Below are 15466 nucleotides of genomic sequence, written 5' to 3' on the forward strand. Positions count from 1 at the left end.
AGCAGACGAAGCCACGCGTTCACAGCACCGAGCTGGCGGGCCGGGCCGGCGGTTCGGGGCCCGTTTCGCGGGGCAGGCGCGGCTGGGCAGAGGGAAAAGGCCGGGCCTTCCGGATGTGGCCCGCCGCAGCGGAGGCTGGGAGGCCCGGCTGAGGGCCGAGGGCCCGTGCCTCTCCTTCTCTGCCACGCGCGGTGTGCTAGGCATTGAGCCGCCAGGTGGACTCCGGTGTCGCCTGTGCACAGACGGGCGCGCCGGCCCAAAGAGAGGACGTGGGCAGGAACACGCCTGGGACTAGGCGGGGCCGAGCCCGGGCTCCTACGGCTCTGGAGTGTGCCATGCCTTCTGCCACCCCTGTGTCCCTGCTTGCTGGGAGACTGTACGGCAGTTGGTCGCACGGAACCTTCTGGAGCACGCTGTTGGGGAGGTCCCGTCACACCGAGGACGCGGGAGTTCTGAACCTTGCCAGGGCGTCCACAGTGGTGCTGGGCGCCCTGCTTCCAAGGGAGGCAGCGACCCTCTGCGACTCCTGTGGCAGCACTCTTTCTCCGCCAGGGGTGTCTCTTTCAGCTGGCGGGCCGTTTATCTCCTGCCTTTACTGCTTCGTGTGCACCCTGTGGGGTCGTAGGAGTGCGCTTTCCAGTCAAAGGGGGCAGAGGGTCTGAGGAAATTGTGCAGGACCATTAACCCCAGTAATTTGTAAATCTAACTTACAAGAAAACTTGCAAAATATATTAAGGATGGCAGTGTCTCCTCATCTGCTACCATCCATCTGCTTCAAGGGTCCATGTAAATAAACCAGGTTTTGCTATGTAAAACAAGGCTTGGAGGCTCATGTCAGCAACACCACTTATCTGGCATCTCCTGGAATGAGGGGTCTCATGTAGGGACTGTTTGTACAAATGAAGTTTAGACCTAGAAATGCTAAAAGCTCTTTAGGTATAATTTTCAAAGGACATTTTTATAAAATGTACTGCATATACTCTTGCCCTTTGTAGGTGGCTAAATACTGGTCCCCTGAAGGTGTTCCTTGTCCTAATCCTTGGAACCTGTGAATGTCATCTTATATAGCAAAAGGGACTCTGCGATGGGATTAAGGACCTGGAGATGGCGAGTTTATCCTAGATTAACTGGGTGGGCCTGAAGTAACCACACCTGTCCTTATAAGAGAGAAACAGGAGTAGTCAAAGTCAGAGGAGAAGGCCACATGATGCAGAAGCAGACTTAAGAGATGCTGTGTTTCTAGCTTTGAAGGTGGAGGAAGGGGCCAGGAGCCCAGGGAGCCCAGGGAAAATGCAAGGAAACGGATTCTCCCCCTGAGCCTCCAAGAGGAACCAGCTGTGCTGACACCTTGATCTTAGCCCCTAAGGCTTATTTTGGACTTCTCACTTCCAGGATTCTAAGAGTATAAATGTGTGTCAGCACCACGCTCTCCCAAGTGAGCCAACCGGCCATCCTTATACAGGGATCCGAACCTGCGGCCTTGGTGCCATCAGCACCACACTCTCCCGAGTGAGCCACGGGCTGGCCCTTAAATGTGTGTTGTTTTAAGCCACTGAATTTGTGGTGATTTGTTACAGCAGCCATAGGGAACTAATCCACTTTGTTAGGTAGAGGATGCTGAACATAATCTTGACGATTGATTGTTGGTTGTTCTCCACCTTCTTTTATCAGTCTATTGGATGTCATTTAACCTTTTCTTGTTAACCCTGGTCATTGTGACTTTGTTTGGGTTCTGTGACCCAGTGCAGGGATTTCCTTAGGAGCTGTCCAGGGGTAGGGTGAAGAAGGGCTTTAACCCCTAAATAAATCCATTCCAGTGTGCTCTGGTTTTTGAGTTCTGTTCACTTTTCAGCGTGTTGGGTCTCCTTCCTTGGTGCCTGGCTGTGGCTGTAAATGCTGCTTTTGTTCTGCTCTGCCTGTGGTTGCCCTTAGCAGTTGCCTTGTTTGCCTTTCTCGCTTTTTTAAATCTGTGGACTAGGAAACCAGTGCTGAGTATAATCTTTAACTGTAACATGGGGATTTGTGGCATCCGTTTGATGGCTCAGAGGCCTTTTCCCTTCTATCATGTTAGCAGGGTTTGGTTAGGTGAGCTGTGGGGTGGGCAACCTGTAGTTAAATGCTTGCTGCGGTGACAACAGATGCACGGCAATGTGTGGTCCTTTCCAAGAATTGTGCAGAAGCTGATATGCCAGTTGCTAACTGTGCAGTAGTTGGGCTCCTTGCTTCTCAGAGTGTGGCCTGCAGATTGTAACATGGAAGTGACTGGGGGCTTGTCAGAAGTGCAGAATCTCAGAGCCTCAGACCTACTGAAGGAGAGTCTGCCTTTGAACACCATCCCCAGGGGCTTCAATAGCCCATTAGAGTCTGAGAAGCCTGGGGACCCAGTGAAAGACCCAGCAGCAGCTATCAGCTATGCTGAAAGTTCTTGGTCTTGTTTGAGCAGGCGTATGTGGGTGTGCACCCCTAACCCAGCATCTTCCTTCATTTGAGCAGTGGGTGAGCACTTGATTGAAGTACTCTCCTGTCTGCTTTCCTTTGCAGGTGTCAAGCTAGGGATGCAGTCCATTCCCATTGCCACTGCCTGCACCATTTACCATAAGTTCTTTTGTGAGACCAACCTGGACGCCTATGACCCTTACCTGGTTGCCATGTCTTCTATTTATTTGGCTGGCAAAGTGGAGGAGCAGCACCTGCGTACTCGTGACATCATCAATGTGTCCAACAGGTAATGGCTTCTGGGCTGAGGCATTTAGGAGGACTTCCTGGTGTCCACCCTGGAGGGGAAGGCAGAGAAGGCTCCCACTGAGCCCTGCCCTCCAGCTGCCAGCAGTCAGGCTTAGAAGGAACCACTGGGATGGCATTGAATGAGTGCCGGAAGCGCTAGCAATAAAGGTGGAAGGAGCCTGGTGTCAAGAGCCCCAGGGGAGCTTGGGCCAGATTATGGGAAGCCTTGAAGGCCAGATGGAGAGCAGAGGCAGGTTGAGCAGAGAGGACTTGGAGAGGCATGTCAAAGAAGATTCATCTGGAATCTTGGACAGGGATGGCTGGGGGCAGAAGGGCATGAGAGAGCACCTCCTTCCCAGTTAGGTTGTCCCATGTGTCCCACAGGGGGAGGGTGTGGACCCAGTGTCTTATTTAGCTGGTGTGAGAAACTGAGTCCTAGTTGCTCATGAACTTCTCTCGCCCTGCTGTGGGCATGTCATGTTCCTGCCGGGGAAGGACACGGGCCCAGCCAGTTGGGCAGGCTTTGCCAAGGCCTGGGATGTGGGTGGGGGGACAAGATTTATGGAAAGTTAGTAACTAGCTGTGAGTCATGGGTCTTTCCAGGAACTTTGATCATTAGGAAAGAAAACAATTTTGTTCTTCTTTTTTTAATAAGCAGGTAATGGAAGAGCACTTCCCACCCCCTAAGCATGACAGGTTCACAGTGTACAGGGAGAGACTAAGACAAAAACAGGCCAGGAGCTTAGGGAGGGTGGATGAAGTCTACCTGTCATTGTCTGGTCCCCAGCAGGGAGGAGCAGCAGAAGGGGAAATTGTGTGCAGCCCTAATTATATGTGGGTAGGGGGAGGGGCTTCTGTGGGGACACTGGAAAGTGAGCAAGCAGCTTGGAAGGATGAATCATTGGCAGAGAGTTTTGATCACTTGAGTGTGAGTCCTGTTCATGTCCATCTTGGGGATCTTGTGGAGGTGGGGGGCTGTTGTGGACGTATGCAGTATAAGTAAGGACAGAAAGATCTGGAAGGAAGGAAGGAAAGACAATGTTGGAAGTATAAAACTGAAAAGCGCTCACTTTTCTGAGTACCTCATTCTCATGATATGTTTCAATCTGTTCCTGGGCCTGGAGTGAGAGCCCTGGGATTTGCCACCCCAGGCAATGAAGACTCTCCCCAGCATTAGGCTGGCTGTGACAGGAGGCACAACCACCTCGGAGTGCTAGAGCTTTGGTCCCTCCAGCACCATTGCAAAGGGCCCATCTCTGCACGTGACACCTTGCTGAATGACAGGGGATGGCCCATCGGGCAAAAACTGGGAACCAGTTTCTGTCTTCTGTTGGCTACTGTTTTCATTCTGTACTCTAGACATGTAGATGAAGAATTATTTTATAAAGGATAAATAAAATGACCCTGTGTTAATCTACAGCAGGAGGACACTGTAGTTTGTGTCTGGCCATCACGTGACTTAAGAGCTTGACCAATTGGAGCCACGCATTTCTCAGGGGAAACCTGACAGCCGCGGTAAGCATGCCGTTTCTCTGCCCAGGTACTTTAACCCAGGTAGCGAGCCCTTGGAGCTGGACTCCCGCTTCTGGGAGCTCCGAGACAGCATTGTGCAGTGTGAGCTCCTCATGCTAAGGGTCCTGCGCTTCCAGGTCTCCTTCCAGCACCCACACAAGGTACGTGTTGGGAATTGGTGACTGTTTTGAGAGGCTTGAACTGTGGTCTCTGTTCTTTATCATGAAAGTGCAACCCAGCTAATACCGGGAGCACAACACTTCGGTGAGAGCAGGCTATACCTGGGAACTGGCCTCCTGCCTCTGCGTGCGGTGATTGGGTAGGCTGGCCTCTCTGGCTGGCTCCCACGGGTTTTCTCAGCTGTTCTAATTTCAGCTTCTGCCTTTTTGCCTGCTCGCCTGTGGCCCCAGGCTGGGATCTGAGCGGCCCCCTGAATCCCGTGGCCCGTATAAAGCGTGTGCTTGCTGAGCCTCAGGGAAGTAGAGCTGGTTTTGTGACCTGCCAATGTCCCTCTCACCATATGTGGCTGTTCTGCCTTGGAGCTTGCATCCAGCTCAGCCATGCTTAGAAACCCATGAGAAAAGCCAAGTTGCTCAAGTTAACTGACACACTCTCAACTTCTAGGGACATATAAGTCTCAACAGAAGAACCATTTCAAACATCAGCAAAAGGCAAAAGTCCAACTTTAGGAACACTTGGATGTGGTACTTCGGGTACCTCAGATCCACAGGCAGTTCAGAAGGATGGCCTGCCGAGAAAGACGAGGGGAGTCGTGGTTTGGGGCTCTGGACTACGATTTCTGTTCATTTTAATGGAACTTTTTATTGAGATAATTGTCGATTCCCACGCACTTGTAAGGAATAACATAGAGCGGTCCCATGTGCCCTTTGCCCAGGCTCCCCCAGTGGAAACCCTCTGTGAAATTCTATTCTACTGCAGTATCGTAGCCAGGATGTTGGCACTGACACAGTCTACCAGTTTCCCCAGTTTTACTACAGTTTTATCCCATGTCTGCTTTCATGCATCCACAATCAGAGTCAAGGTACAAAACAATTCCATCTGCCCTTTTCTGATCTCACCCCACCTTTCCACACTCACTCTCTAATCCCTGGACACCTCTGGTCTTGGATTTCCAACGGGCAGCCAACTCTATGAACCTCTGACCCATGACAAACACCAGTGGTGTTTGAGTCAGCACAGTGCTTGATTGGTGTGTGGGAGGAAGGTGGGCACTGCACTGGTGGCTGTGGGCTGGAGTTGTCAAGTTGACGGGGCTTAGCAAAGAGCAGTGCTCGGCCACGGAGGATATGTGGTCTGTCTTGGGATCAGGAATTGGGGGCTTGGCCTTACTGGGAGCCTGCCAGCCCCTCCCCTTCCTCTAGTCAGGGGAAGAGTCTCAGGATGGGGTAAGAAGTAATGCCTGAATCCCTTCTCCAGGGTGCGCTCCCCAGCGTCTCTGTATTGCATGAGGTTTGGGTAGGGCGTCTGTCTGCTGAGAGCAGGAGCCGACAGCTCAGCCCGAAGGTCGTTAAGATGTAGCTGAGAATGGCACTACTTTATCAGGGTCTTGGCACTAAGTGGAAAAATGCCGTCACCAGCCTCTACTCCTCCTGAAAGCATATGCCCTTGCAGACGGCTGGGCACGTGGGATGCAGTGCCCTATGTTCTGTACATAAGGGCACTGCTCTCTAGAGCACCAGACCCTGAATGATTTCCCATGGTGGCTGGAGCAGAGTCCTGTGATGGAGAGGAATTGCAGTGGGGGTGGCCATTGGGAATAGCCTGAGTGGCTTACCCCAGAGCTGGACCCAGAGGGTGAGAGTGGGCAGGCAGGTGGGGGCTGGGATGGGGGTGAGATGATCACAGGCAGATGGAGTGGCCGGTGCAAAGGCCCCAAGGTGCAGTGTGCTTGGTGCGTGCAGACACGCAAGGGTGGGGCTGGGACGGAGGGGAATGGGACTGAGAAGGGAGGCAGGGCTTGGTGGCCAGCATATGGCATTGTGGCTTTTCCCCTAAGTGACATGGAAACCTTTGGAGGGTTCAAACAAGGAGGTGACCTGATTGCGACAGCATGGGGAGGGAGAGTGGCGGGGAGGGAGAGTGGCTGGCAGGCAGAGGGAGCAGTGTGGCAGGGAGACTGAAGGCAGACTGGAAGGCAGACGGGCTGATGTGCCATGTGTCTTTGCAGTACCTGCTTCACTACCTGATTTCCCTGAAGAACTGGCTGAACCGCTACAGGTGGCAGCGGACCCCCATCGCCATCACAGCCTGGGCCCTGCTGCGGGACAGCTACCATGGGGGGCTGTGCCTCCGCTTCCAGGCTCAGCACATAGCCGTGGCGGTGCTCTACCTGGCCCTGCAGGTCTACGGAGTTGAGGTGCCCGCTGAGGCCGAGGCCGGGAAGCCCTGGTGGCAGGTGAGGTGGCTGCTCGGGGCACCGAACTGTACCCCATTTCCCTTCAGAAGTCCCTGTCACTGGGTGCTCAGCAGTTTCTTTTTATTAATTATCCGTGAAGAAAGATATGGGCTACTTGGGAATATGGAAGCTTGAAAATATCGTTCTGATATCTGAGGCAGGGGCTCCCTACCTTGGCACTGTGGACGTTTGGGGCTGGATCATTTTTTGTGTCAGGGCTGTCCGATATTGAGCAGCAGCCCTGGCCCCCATCCAGACATTGCCAGATGTCCCAGCATGGGGTTGCCCTAGTTGAGAACCACTGAGCTAAGCCCGGATCATCAGATACTTCTACTGAATTGAGTGGGAGTTTGTCATGGGTCAGAGGTTCATAGAGTTGGCTGCCCATTGGAAGCACATGGGCTGCTCTCCAAAGGTGGCTGGGTGGTTGGTAGGCAGGTAGATGATAGAGACAGGTGGATGGCTGGGTAGATAGTTGAGAGATAGAAGACGGGTGAGGTAGGCGGTAGGTAGATGTATAAGGAAGGTATGTGGATGTGAGATGACTGGTAAATTCTCCACCTCCCTCAGACCCACTGAATCTGAAGTGCAGTTTGTAGAGAGCGTGTTAAGATCTGCCCGGTGGAAGAGCTGCCCTCTTCGCTGGCCTGCTTGCCCTCTGTGGCAGACCACAGCCTTTCCTGGTTTCTCTTGATAATTGTCTGGCCGATCCTGCACCCCACCAGACTGTAAGTGCCCGAGGCCGGGGATCTTGTCTGTGTTGTTTACTGCCACATCTCTAGTGTCTAGACCTTGCACACAGTAGGTGCTTATAGTCCCAGTCTTGGGCCAGGTTAACCCCCCCAGGGTGTGGGGTTAAAAGGGCATCCATGTGGACAGAAAGTGTTGTTCCATGCTTAGCTGCTCAGGGACTTTTAGATAATATGACTGCGGTGTCCCTGTCAGTTGGGATCAGGTGGCAGCAGAAGGAGCTGCCACTTCCTGGCTCTGTTTTCTGAGGACATCTGGTGGCTGTGGTGGTCCTGGTCCCTGAGCTGCATGGATCTCCTGTGTCATCACCTGTTTCCTATTGTCTCTGCTGGCTCTCCTCCCTTTCTCTTTTTATTTTAATTTTTTCCTTTTTGTCTTTTTTCGTGACCGGCAACGGATCGCAACCCTCAGTGTCGCGCCCGTACCGGACCGGGACCGGCAACGGGATCGCAACCCTCGGTGTTGCGCCCGCCCCTCGCTCAGCCAGTGAGCGGGAACCGGTCTGTATGTGGGATCTGAACCCTCGGCGGGAGCGCCACCGCGCTCCCAAGCGGCGCACTGTAGCAGTGCGCCACCGGGCTGGCCCGTCCCTTTCTCTTTTGACTCTGTCTTCCTTCACATGCTCAGAGACTTCACTTGGTGTGCCGGCGTTGCCTCTGTGCCCCATGCTCAGCCCTTCCAAGGGGAGCATGAGCCAGACTGGCCGACCGCAGCCAGGGAGTGGCTCTAGCATGGGGCTCTTTTCTGGACAGCACAGACTCGCCCAGCAATTGCTCAGACTGCGAAGAAATTGCACTTTTTGGGGTGGCAAATGCATGTTCACCGAGCTCTTCGTAAAGCCTGTCCCATGTGATTTCGCCTTTCCTGGATGGCTCAGGCTGTGTGTACCGGGAGCTTCTGGATCCGGGTGTGCCCTTGGCTGGTGAGGCAAGGCAACATGCCTTGCAATGAGTGGCTCCCAGGGAGGCCTACCTGCCCGGGCGCTGGGAAGCTTACAGCTGATTTTCGAACCCCTTTTCCTCCTCTTGTGCTCTTGGTTACCCCTTGTAGCGACAGCCTCTGTTGTCCCTTGTCTGCCATGGGCACAGCACAAGAGCTGGATGCACTTCTTTGTGAGAAGCCCACCTGCACCCGAGGGCACTCGTGCCAAGCACATGAGGCATTGCCTCTGACTTTCAAGACCAGCGGGAAGGCAGCGGGGTCAGAAGTGTCGCAGGCTGTCACATGTTGTGGCTGAGACTTCCATGGCTGAAGCTGCACCAAGTGCTCTCCGTAGCCTTTTCCGTGCAGCTAGGGAGAATTTGCTTGCTTCCAGCCACTGTTACTCTTTGTCCTACAAGCACAGGTGCCATCCGTGCATAGGAAGTTGATGTCCCCAAGCAGGTGGATTGAGCTGCTCTTGGTCCCAGAGGGAAGCAGTGTCTCCTCCTAGGATTTGGTGCTGTGTCCCTTCTGCTACCAGGTGTTCCAGGGTTGTTACTTGCGTTGGACTTTTTGTTTTTAATTGTGGTGACATATAACTTACATAAAATGTAGCACGCTAACCATGTTTAAGTGCACAGCTCAGTGGCATTAAGTATGTTCACATTATGCAGCCATCACCGCCATCCACCTCCAGAACTTGTTCATCTTCCCAGACCAAACCTCAATCTTCCCCAACAATGACTCCCCAGCCCCTCCCCCAGTCCCTGGCTCCCGCCCTTCTACTGCGTGTCTCTATGAATTGGACTCATAAGTGTGGAACCATACAGGATTTGTCCTTTTCGACTGGCTTCTTTCACTGAGCAGTGTCCTCAAGGGTCATCTGTGCTGTAGCGTGTTTTGGGGTTTCCTTCTGTCTTACGGTTGAGTAATACCCCTTTGCAGGGCTGTACAGCACCACATTCTCTCTCCGTTCCTCCATTGATGGCTACTTGGCGTTGCTTCCACCTTTTGGCCCTAGATTCTTTTTAATGGTTATTTCTTGGCTTGGGGTCTCTAGGAGCATACAGATAGTGGACCCTGATGAGCAAGCCTGTTTTTCGGAAAGATTTGTTTCCACCCAGAGCCCAGTGTGAGACGGCTGTGATTCCCCAGCCAGGGCTCAGAGGGTTGCCAGGTCACCGTCTCCCACCTGAGCTTATAGTCTGTGGAGGGGCCTAGCTTTCTTTGAGAGGTTTGGGGCAATAGACTCAGGTCCAGAACTTGCCTTGGCTTGGCCCAAGACCTTGACCTGATTGGTGCCTTGGTTCCCCAGGCGGCAGTCTCCCTGGTACAGGGTGGCTACAGCATCCAACCAGGGGCTTGTTGCTTTGCTTTTATCTCTCTTGTGGCCAGGGGTCCCCAAGAGCACCCTCAGGCTCGGTGATTCTCTGGGAGGACTCTCAGAACTGAGGACAGCTGTCACCCTCGTTGTGGCTCATTACAGTGAAAGGGCACGGGTGGAAATCAGCAAAGGCACAGGACAGGCTCCAGGAGAGATCGGTGCGAGCTTCCAGGCGTCCCCTCTGGGGGTCGCCTGGACAGTGCTTACCTCTCCCAGCAACGGAGTGTGAGGAACAGTGTATGACATCATGTGTGGAGCACTGCCAGCCAGGGACCCTCACCCAGGCAGGGGTGTCCAGGGTTTTTACTGGGGCCAGTCGTGTAGGCGTGGAGCGCCTGTGTGGCTGACCTTGGTCACTCAGGCTCCAGCCACCCACGCGTCCAGGTGGTACCACGTGGCCCAAGGCCCCCACCCTGAGTTATGTCGTTGGTGCAGATTACCTGGCAGGGCCCAAGGCCCCAGGTGCACAAGATGCTCTCTTTAGGCAGGATTTTCCAGGGGCTCAGAGGTTACCCCCAGGGGCCAGGCCTGCCTGCCAAAGAGCAGGGTGTGGCCCCCAGGCCTGTGAGTTGGCCCCATGCTGCACACCCCTGTTGGTTTGGGCCCCTGAGGATTTAGCTGCTTGTCCTGGTCTGGATGTCTAGGCTGTAGAGCAGGTCCCAGTGTTCCTCAGGGCCTGGCTAGGGTGGGGGTGGGGTCCTGGCTACCAAGCCTGCCTCTTTCTGGAAATGGGACCCCTGCCCTTTCCTCTCACCAACATCCCCAGAGATCCTGGACCTGAGAGAGCCCCAGGCAGGAGGCAGGAGCCTGTGCTCTGGGCCCAGCTCTGTCACCAACTCACTGTGTGACCTTGGACAAGTCTCCTCTCTTGCCTGGGTTGGGCAGTCACCAAGGCCTCTTCCATCTGGAATGTTCTCTTCTTAGTATAAAGTCTTTGATCACCCTCAACAGGCTGGAACTGAACAGGCTTTGCAGGAGAGCCACCATTGTCATGGATAGCTGAGTCCCCATGCCCCCTTCCCCACCCGTGAAATGTGATTCTGCACATAGTGGCTGGTGCCTTGTTGAGCACAGAGGATGTCTAATTGGAACCTGTTTTCCTTCTTTCTAGGTGTTTAGTGACGACCTTACCAAGCCAATCATTGGTAATATTGTGTCTGATCTCATTCAGATTTATACCATAGACACAGAGATCCCCTAAGGCCCTGGCCCAGGCCTGCCCAAAGAGAAGCCCAGGATGGTTGGCTGCCTGGGGATGGTGCCACCATGTCGCCATAATGGCTGGTTCCCAGAGGACCAGCTGGGAGGACCAGTTGTGCTGCCGGAGATGCTTCTGCTTTGAGTGTCCCCAGCAGCCACGGTCCAGATGATGACAGGAGCTGCGACTCCAGCAGGCGGGCCAGGAGTGCACTGTCTGCAGCCGAGCCGAGGTGGCCACATCTGCTTTTGTCCTTTGAGAGGACTCTGACTGCAGTTGAGGCATGATGCTGTTGAAAGGAAAATCAGAGAACAGCTGGGACTGCACCCCTAAGGATTTTTTAAAAGCCAGATTTACAGAAAGTATGGATGTGCAACAAAGATGGAATTTTATTTTGTGTAATAAAAGTTGTAAATCAGGGCCGCCCCGTGGCTCATGTGGGAGAGTGCGGTGCTGATAACACCAAGGCCACGGGTTCGGATCCTATATAGGGATGGCCAGTTAGCTCACTTGGGAGAGCGTGGTGCTGACAACACCAAGTCAAGGGTTAAGATCCCCTTACCGGTTATCTTTAAAAAAAATAAAAATAAAAAAAATAAATAAAAGATGTAAATCAGCGGAGACCCCTGTCTTTGCTCGGTAGCCAGTGCTGCCCATTGGGGGTTTATGGGCAGCGGCAGAGACTCGATTTCCCTTGTGACCCAGGACGCTCTGCACTCCTCCTGGCTTGCAGTGCCTGGCAGGGTGGCACTGGAACATGGCAGGGCTGAGGAGCTGGCCTGCTTGCAGGTGAGCATTGGTTTTGGAAAGAACACTGCCATCAGGTGGCAAGCCTGGGGAGACCTGATCAAAATGCAACTAAAAGTAGTAAGGGGGGTTTTTTTAATGTCAAGGTAGCCAATCTAGAAGGGGAGTCTGGAGAGAGTCAAAACTGTAGCACCCCTTCTGAACCTGCTCCAAAGCTACTTCTTCAGAAAGGACCTCTCCTGGGCATGTGAGAAAACACACCCCGCCTGTGCTCCTGGGTTCCTCCACTGGGATTGACACATTCAGCACAAGATGTGTAGTGTTCAGGGACTGTCCCGGCAACTTCTGTACATTTCTCCGTGTTGCTAGCACAGGAGAGTGGGCTCTGACACCCACAGGTACGGGGGTGGGGTAATGCTTGGAGTTGTCCCCGGAGCTTTGGGTGAGCACTTTACATCACATGGGTCTCGCTTGTCATCCCTGGTGGGGGTGGACGGAGCAGTCACACATTGGTGACAAATCAGGCAGCAGGCTCGCTGGACATTACAAAGGGACTATGTTACCTGTCCACAGTGTAAGGACTCCGAGCCAGTGTCCCAGCCTTCCTGGTGGTCAGGCCTGTCCTCGCCGGCCTGGCATCTGTTTAGTGGAACTCTCCTGTGGGTTTTGATTATAAACTTAGCATGGGCTCGTGTTTCAGCTGTACGGTTGTAAGCTTTTTGAGACCAATCAGTCACGGAGCCACATTTATTGAGCAGCTACCATGTAGTGGGTCCCGGTCTAAGCTGGGGGCATAGCAGCGAAGCGAGCAGACAAAGCCCTTGCTCTCCCTGTGAGGAGGGAGAGACTAGACAGAATGAGCAGACCCACAGTGTGGTGGTGAGAACTGCCGAGGAGAAATGAGGCGCCCAGGACGCCAAGCACAGCCTGGAGCTGGGGCCAGGCCTCTGCACGTTTGGTTAAGAGAGTCATTCTGGATTGTTCCGGATACAAAGGCAGCCTCCTTTGCTGCCTTGTCACGGGCTACTAGAGCCCTGAGAGGCACTGTGAGAGGGCGAGGCCCCTGGAACTTTCTGGGTGTGCTCACTGCGACTGGGGCCGTCAGTTTGGTGATACACCATGGACCTGCTTTGGGAGGCGTGGGTGCTTCTTCCAGATAAGCCAGAAAAGGTGAAAGGGAGGAACGCAGATGGAAAGCCACTGCCTCTGCCGAGTGCTCCACCCTTGCGGTGGCATCCTTGTCCCTGTCGCTCCTTGAGGAGTCTGTGCCGTTTGCAGGCTGCGTGCTTGCTGACCTGGCCCTCCTGCCCCTAAGTTTCCTTCATCTGTTCCTACTTATCTCTAGTGGTGAATGAGAGGTTGCCCTGGACTGGGCTGATGGCACCTCCCCTGGGCCCCACCACCCCCAGAGTTCCCCTGTTCCACTGTATTGTTCCCACATCTGTCCACCCAGTTCAACCAGAGGCCTTTGAGGATGGGGACGGTGGCCTAGGGCAGGGGCTGCGAGTGTGGAGCGTGGATGTTGAGGGGCCAGCCAGCAAGCCTCCGAGGGCAGCTGTGCTCTCTCGCCTTCCTTCCCGTCTTCTGCTGTTTAAAAGCACCTCTCCTGGCCTGCTCTTTGGCGTTGACTATGCACTGCCCTTGGCCATGTGCTTATTGGCAACTTGAATTCAGACAGATGTTTCACTTTTGGAACAGTGTGGATGAAGCCTTGTTCTATTTCGGTGTTCCTCTGCATCGTGAAATTAAAGTTAGTGTGACAGGTGTTTTTTTTTTATTGTTTTTGCTTCCTATTACCAAGGCTTTAGCAAAAAATAATGGGGATTAAGGATATACATCCTTCCATCTCTTTTATTTTAGGTTTTAAAAAGTTCAGCAATAAAAGGTTGAGATAAGATTTTCAAGAACCTGAAGTTTCCAGGAGCTTTTAGTCCAGAGCATGTCTTAATTACCATAAAGTGACAAATGGCTGACCCTTACTTGGCCTATAAACCCAGTGGAAGGAGGAGGAGGGCAACTCGGTCCTGGGAGGGACCCAGCACATCTCTTCCTTCTTGGCCATAATGGATTGAATGGTGTCCCCCAAAAGATCTGTCTGTGTCCTAACCCCTGGACCCCGTGAATATGATCTTGTTTGGAAATAGGGTCTTTGCAGGTATAATCAAGTGGAGGTGAGTACATTAGGGTGGGCCCTGATGCAGTGACTTTTAAGAAGAGGAGAGGAGACACAGAGACAGACACGCATGGAGGGAGAATGCCATGTGAAGATACAGACATAGGGGAGAAGGCCACGTGGTGACAGAGGCAGCAATTGGAGTGATGCATCTGCAAGCCAAGGAGTGCCAAGGAGTGCTGGCCACACCCAGCACTAGCGGCTTCAGAGGGAGCTAGGCCCTGCGAACATCTGGATTTTGGACGTCTGGCCTCCAGCACTGTGAGAATCAGTTTCTGCTGTTCTAAGCCCCCCAGTTTGTGGCACTTTGTTACAGCAGCTACAAGATACCGTACATGGGCCTTCCCCGGACCCCCACACGAGCCTTACTCCCAGGGCTCGGCTGTTGTAGGCTTCCTTGCCCCAAACCATTTGGCTAAGTACTGATTTTCCCCCATGGGAACCTGGGTCATATTTGATAGCAGAAGTCCCTGGAAAAGAGAAGTCACAGACACAAATTCACGATTCTTTGTGGGGAGCATAACATCTCTCCATAAGGTGCCAGCCCTCTTGGTATGGAGCAGCGCCCAATCTGGACTGACAGCCTTGCGGTGAAAGACACGCTCATGCCCCAGTAAAGCGGAGGCACGCAGCTGCCTGGCTGGCTGCTGGTTGCTGCCATTGGTCTTTTTGCCTGTTTTAGAAGTATGGATGCTGCTGGTTGGAGGGAATCTTGAAGCCATTTTTGTCCTTTCTTGGCAGCTTCCCTGGAAAATGCGCTCTCTGGTGCTGCCAAGTCTAAAAGGGTGATGTGCGGGTCAGCGAAATAGAAACATCATGGAATGAGGTGAGGGGAGCCTTAGTGCCATCACCGCAGTGGTCCTTTGCAAGTCTTGGCCACAGAACTGCCTTCCTGGCTCTCCGGAGCTGGACCACGGGTGTGTGCACGCACAGGTAGCTGGCGAGTGCGGGAAGGGAGCGTGTGGAGTAAGTGGATGAGGGACAGGATGGGCTTCCTCTCCACGGCTTTGGGTTGAAGAGGAAATCCGATTGGAAGCCTCGTGAGCTGCTGATGGGAACGTACAATGGTGCAGCTGCTGTGCAAAACAGCACGGCGGCTTCTCAAAGATTAAACAGAACTGCCACAGAATCCAGCAATCCCACTTCTGGGTACACACCCAAAGGGGCTGAAAGCAGGGTCTCGAAGAGATATATGTGCACCCGTGCTCATAGCAGTATTATTCATAACAGCCACAACGTGGAAGCAGCCCAAGTGCCCATCCATGAATGGGTGGATAAGCACTGTGTGGTCCAGCCATACGATGCAGTATTACTCAGCCTTAAAAAGAAAACTCTCACCAACACGCTACAACGTGAATGACCCTTGAGGACATTGTGCTCAGTGAAATGAGCCAGGCACAAAAGGACAGAGCTGAATGGTTTCACTTATTTGAGGACTTTATATGAGAGGAGTCAAATCCATAGAGTAGGGCCGAGCCCGTGGCGCACTCGGGAGAGTGCAGCGCTAGGAGCGCAGTGACGCTCCCGCCACGGGGTCGGATCCTATATAGGGATGGCCGGTGCGCTCACTGGCTGAGCGAGGTGCGGCCGGTCTCAAAAAGGAAAAAAAAAAAAAAAAAAAAAAAAATCCATAGAGTAATG

At 53.4% G+C, this 15466-nt stretch overlaps 1 protein-coding gene across 1 annotated transcript; it reads left to right on the top strand.

Annotated features, from left to right (window-relative positions):
- The first annotated feature begins 2543 nt into the window (after window positions 1-2543).
- FAM58A (family with sequence similarity 58, member A) lies at window positions 2544-10904 on the top strand. The gene is made up of 5 exons (XM_008577043.1): window positions 2544-2725; window positions 4265-4397; window positions 6425-6652; window positions 7223-7380; window positions 10819-10904. Exons 1-4 carry the CDS (start codon window positions 2556-2558, stop codon window positions 7229-7231), a joined length of 540 nt encoding a protein of 179 aa, XP_008575265.1. The 5' UTR covers window positions 2544-2555; the 3' UTR covers window positions 7232-7380; window positions 10819-10904.
- Window positions 10905-15466: the final 4562 nt, after the last annotated feature.

The sequence above is a fragment of the Galeopterus variegatus genome, unplaced genomic scaffold, assembly GCF_000696425.1.
Source record: "Galeopterus variegatus unplaced genomic scaffold, G_variegatus-3.0.2 Scaffold1442, whole genome shotgun sequence".
Classification (NCBI taxonomy): domain Eukaryota; kingdom Metazoa; phylum Chordata; class Mammalia; order Dermoptera; family Cynocephalidae; genus Galeopterus; species Galeopterus variegatus.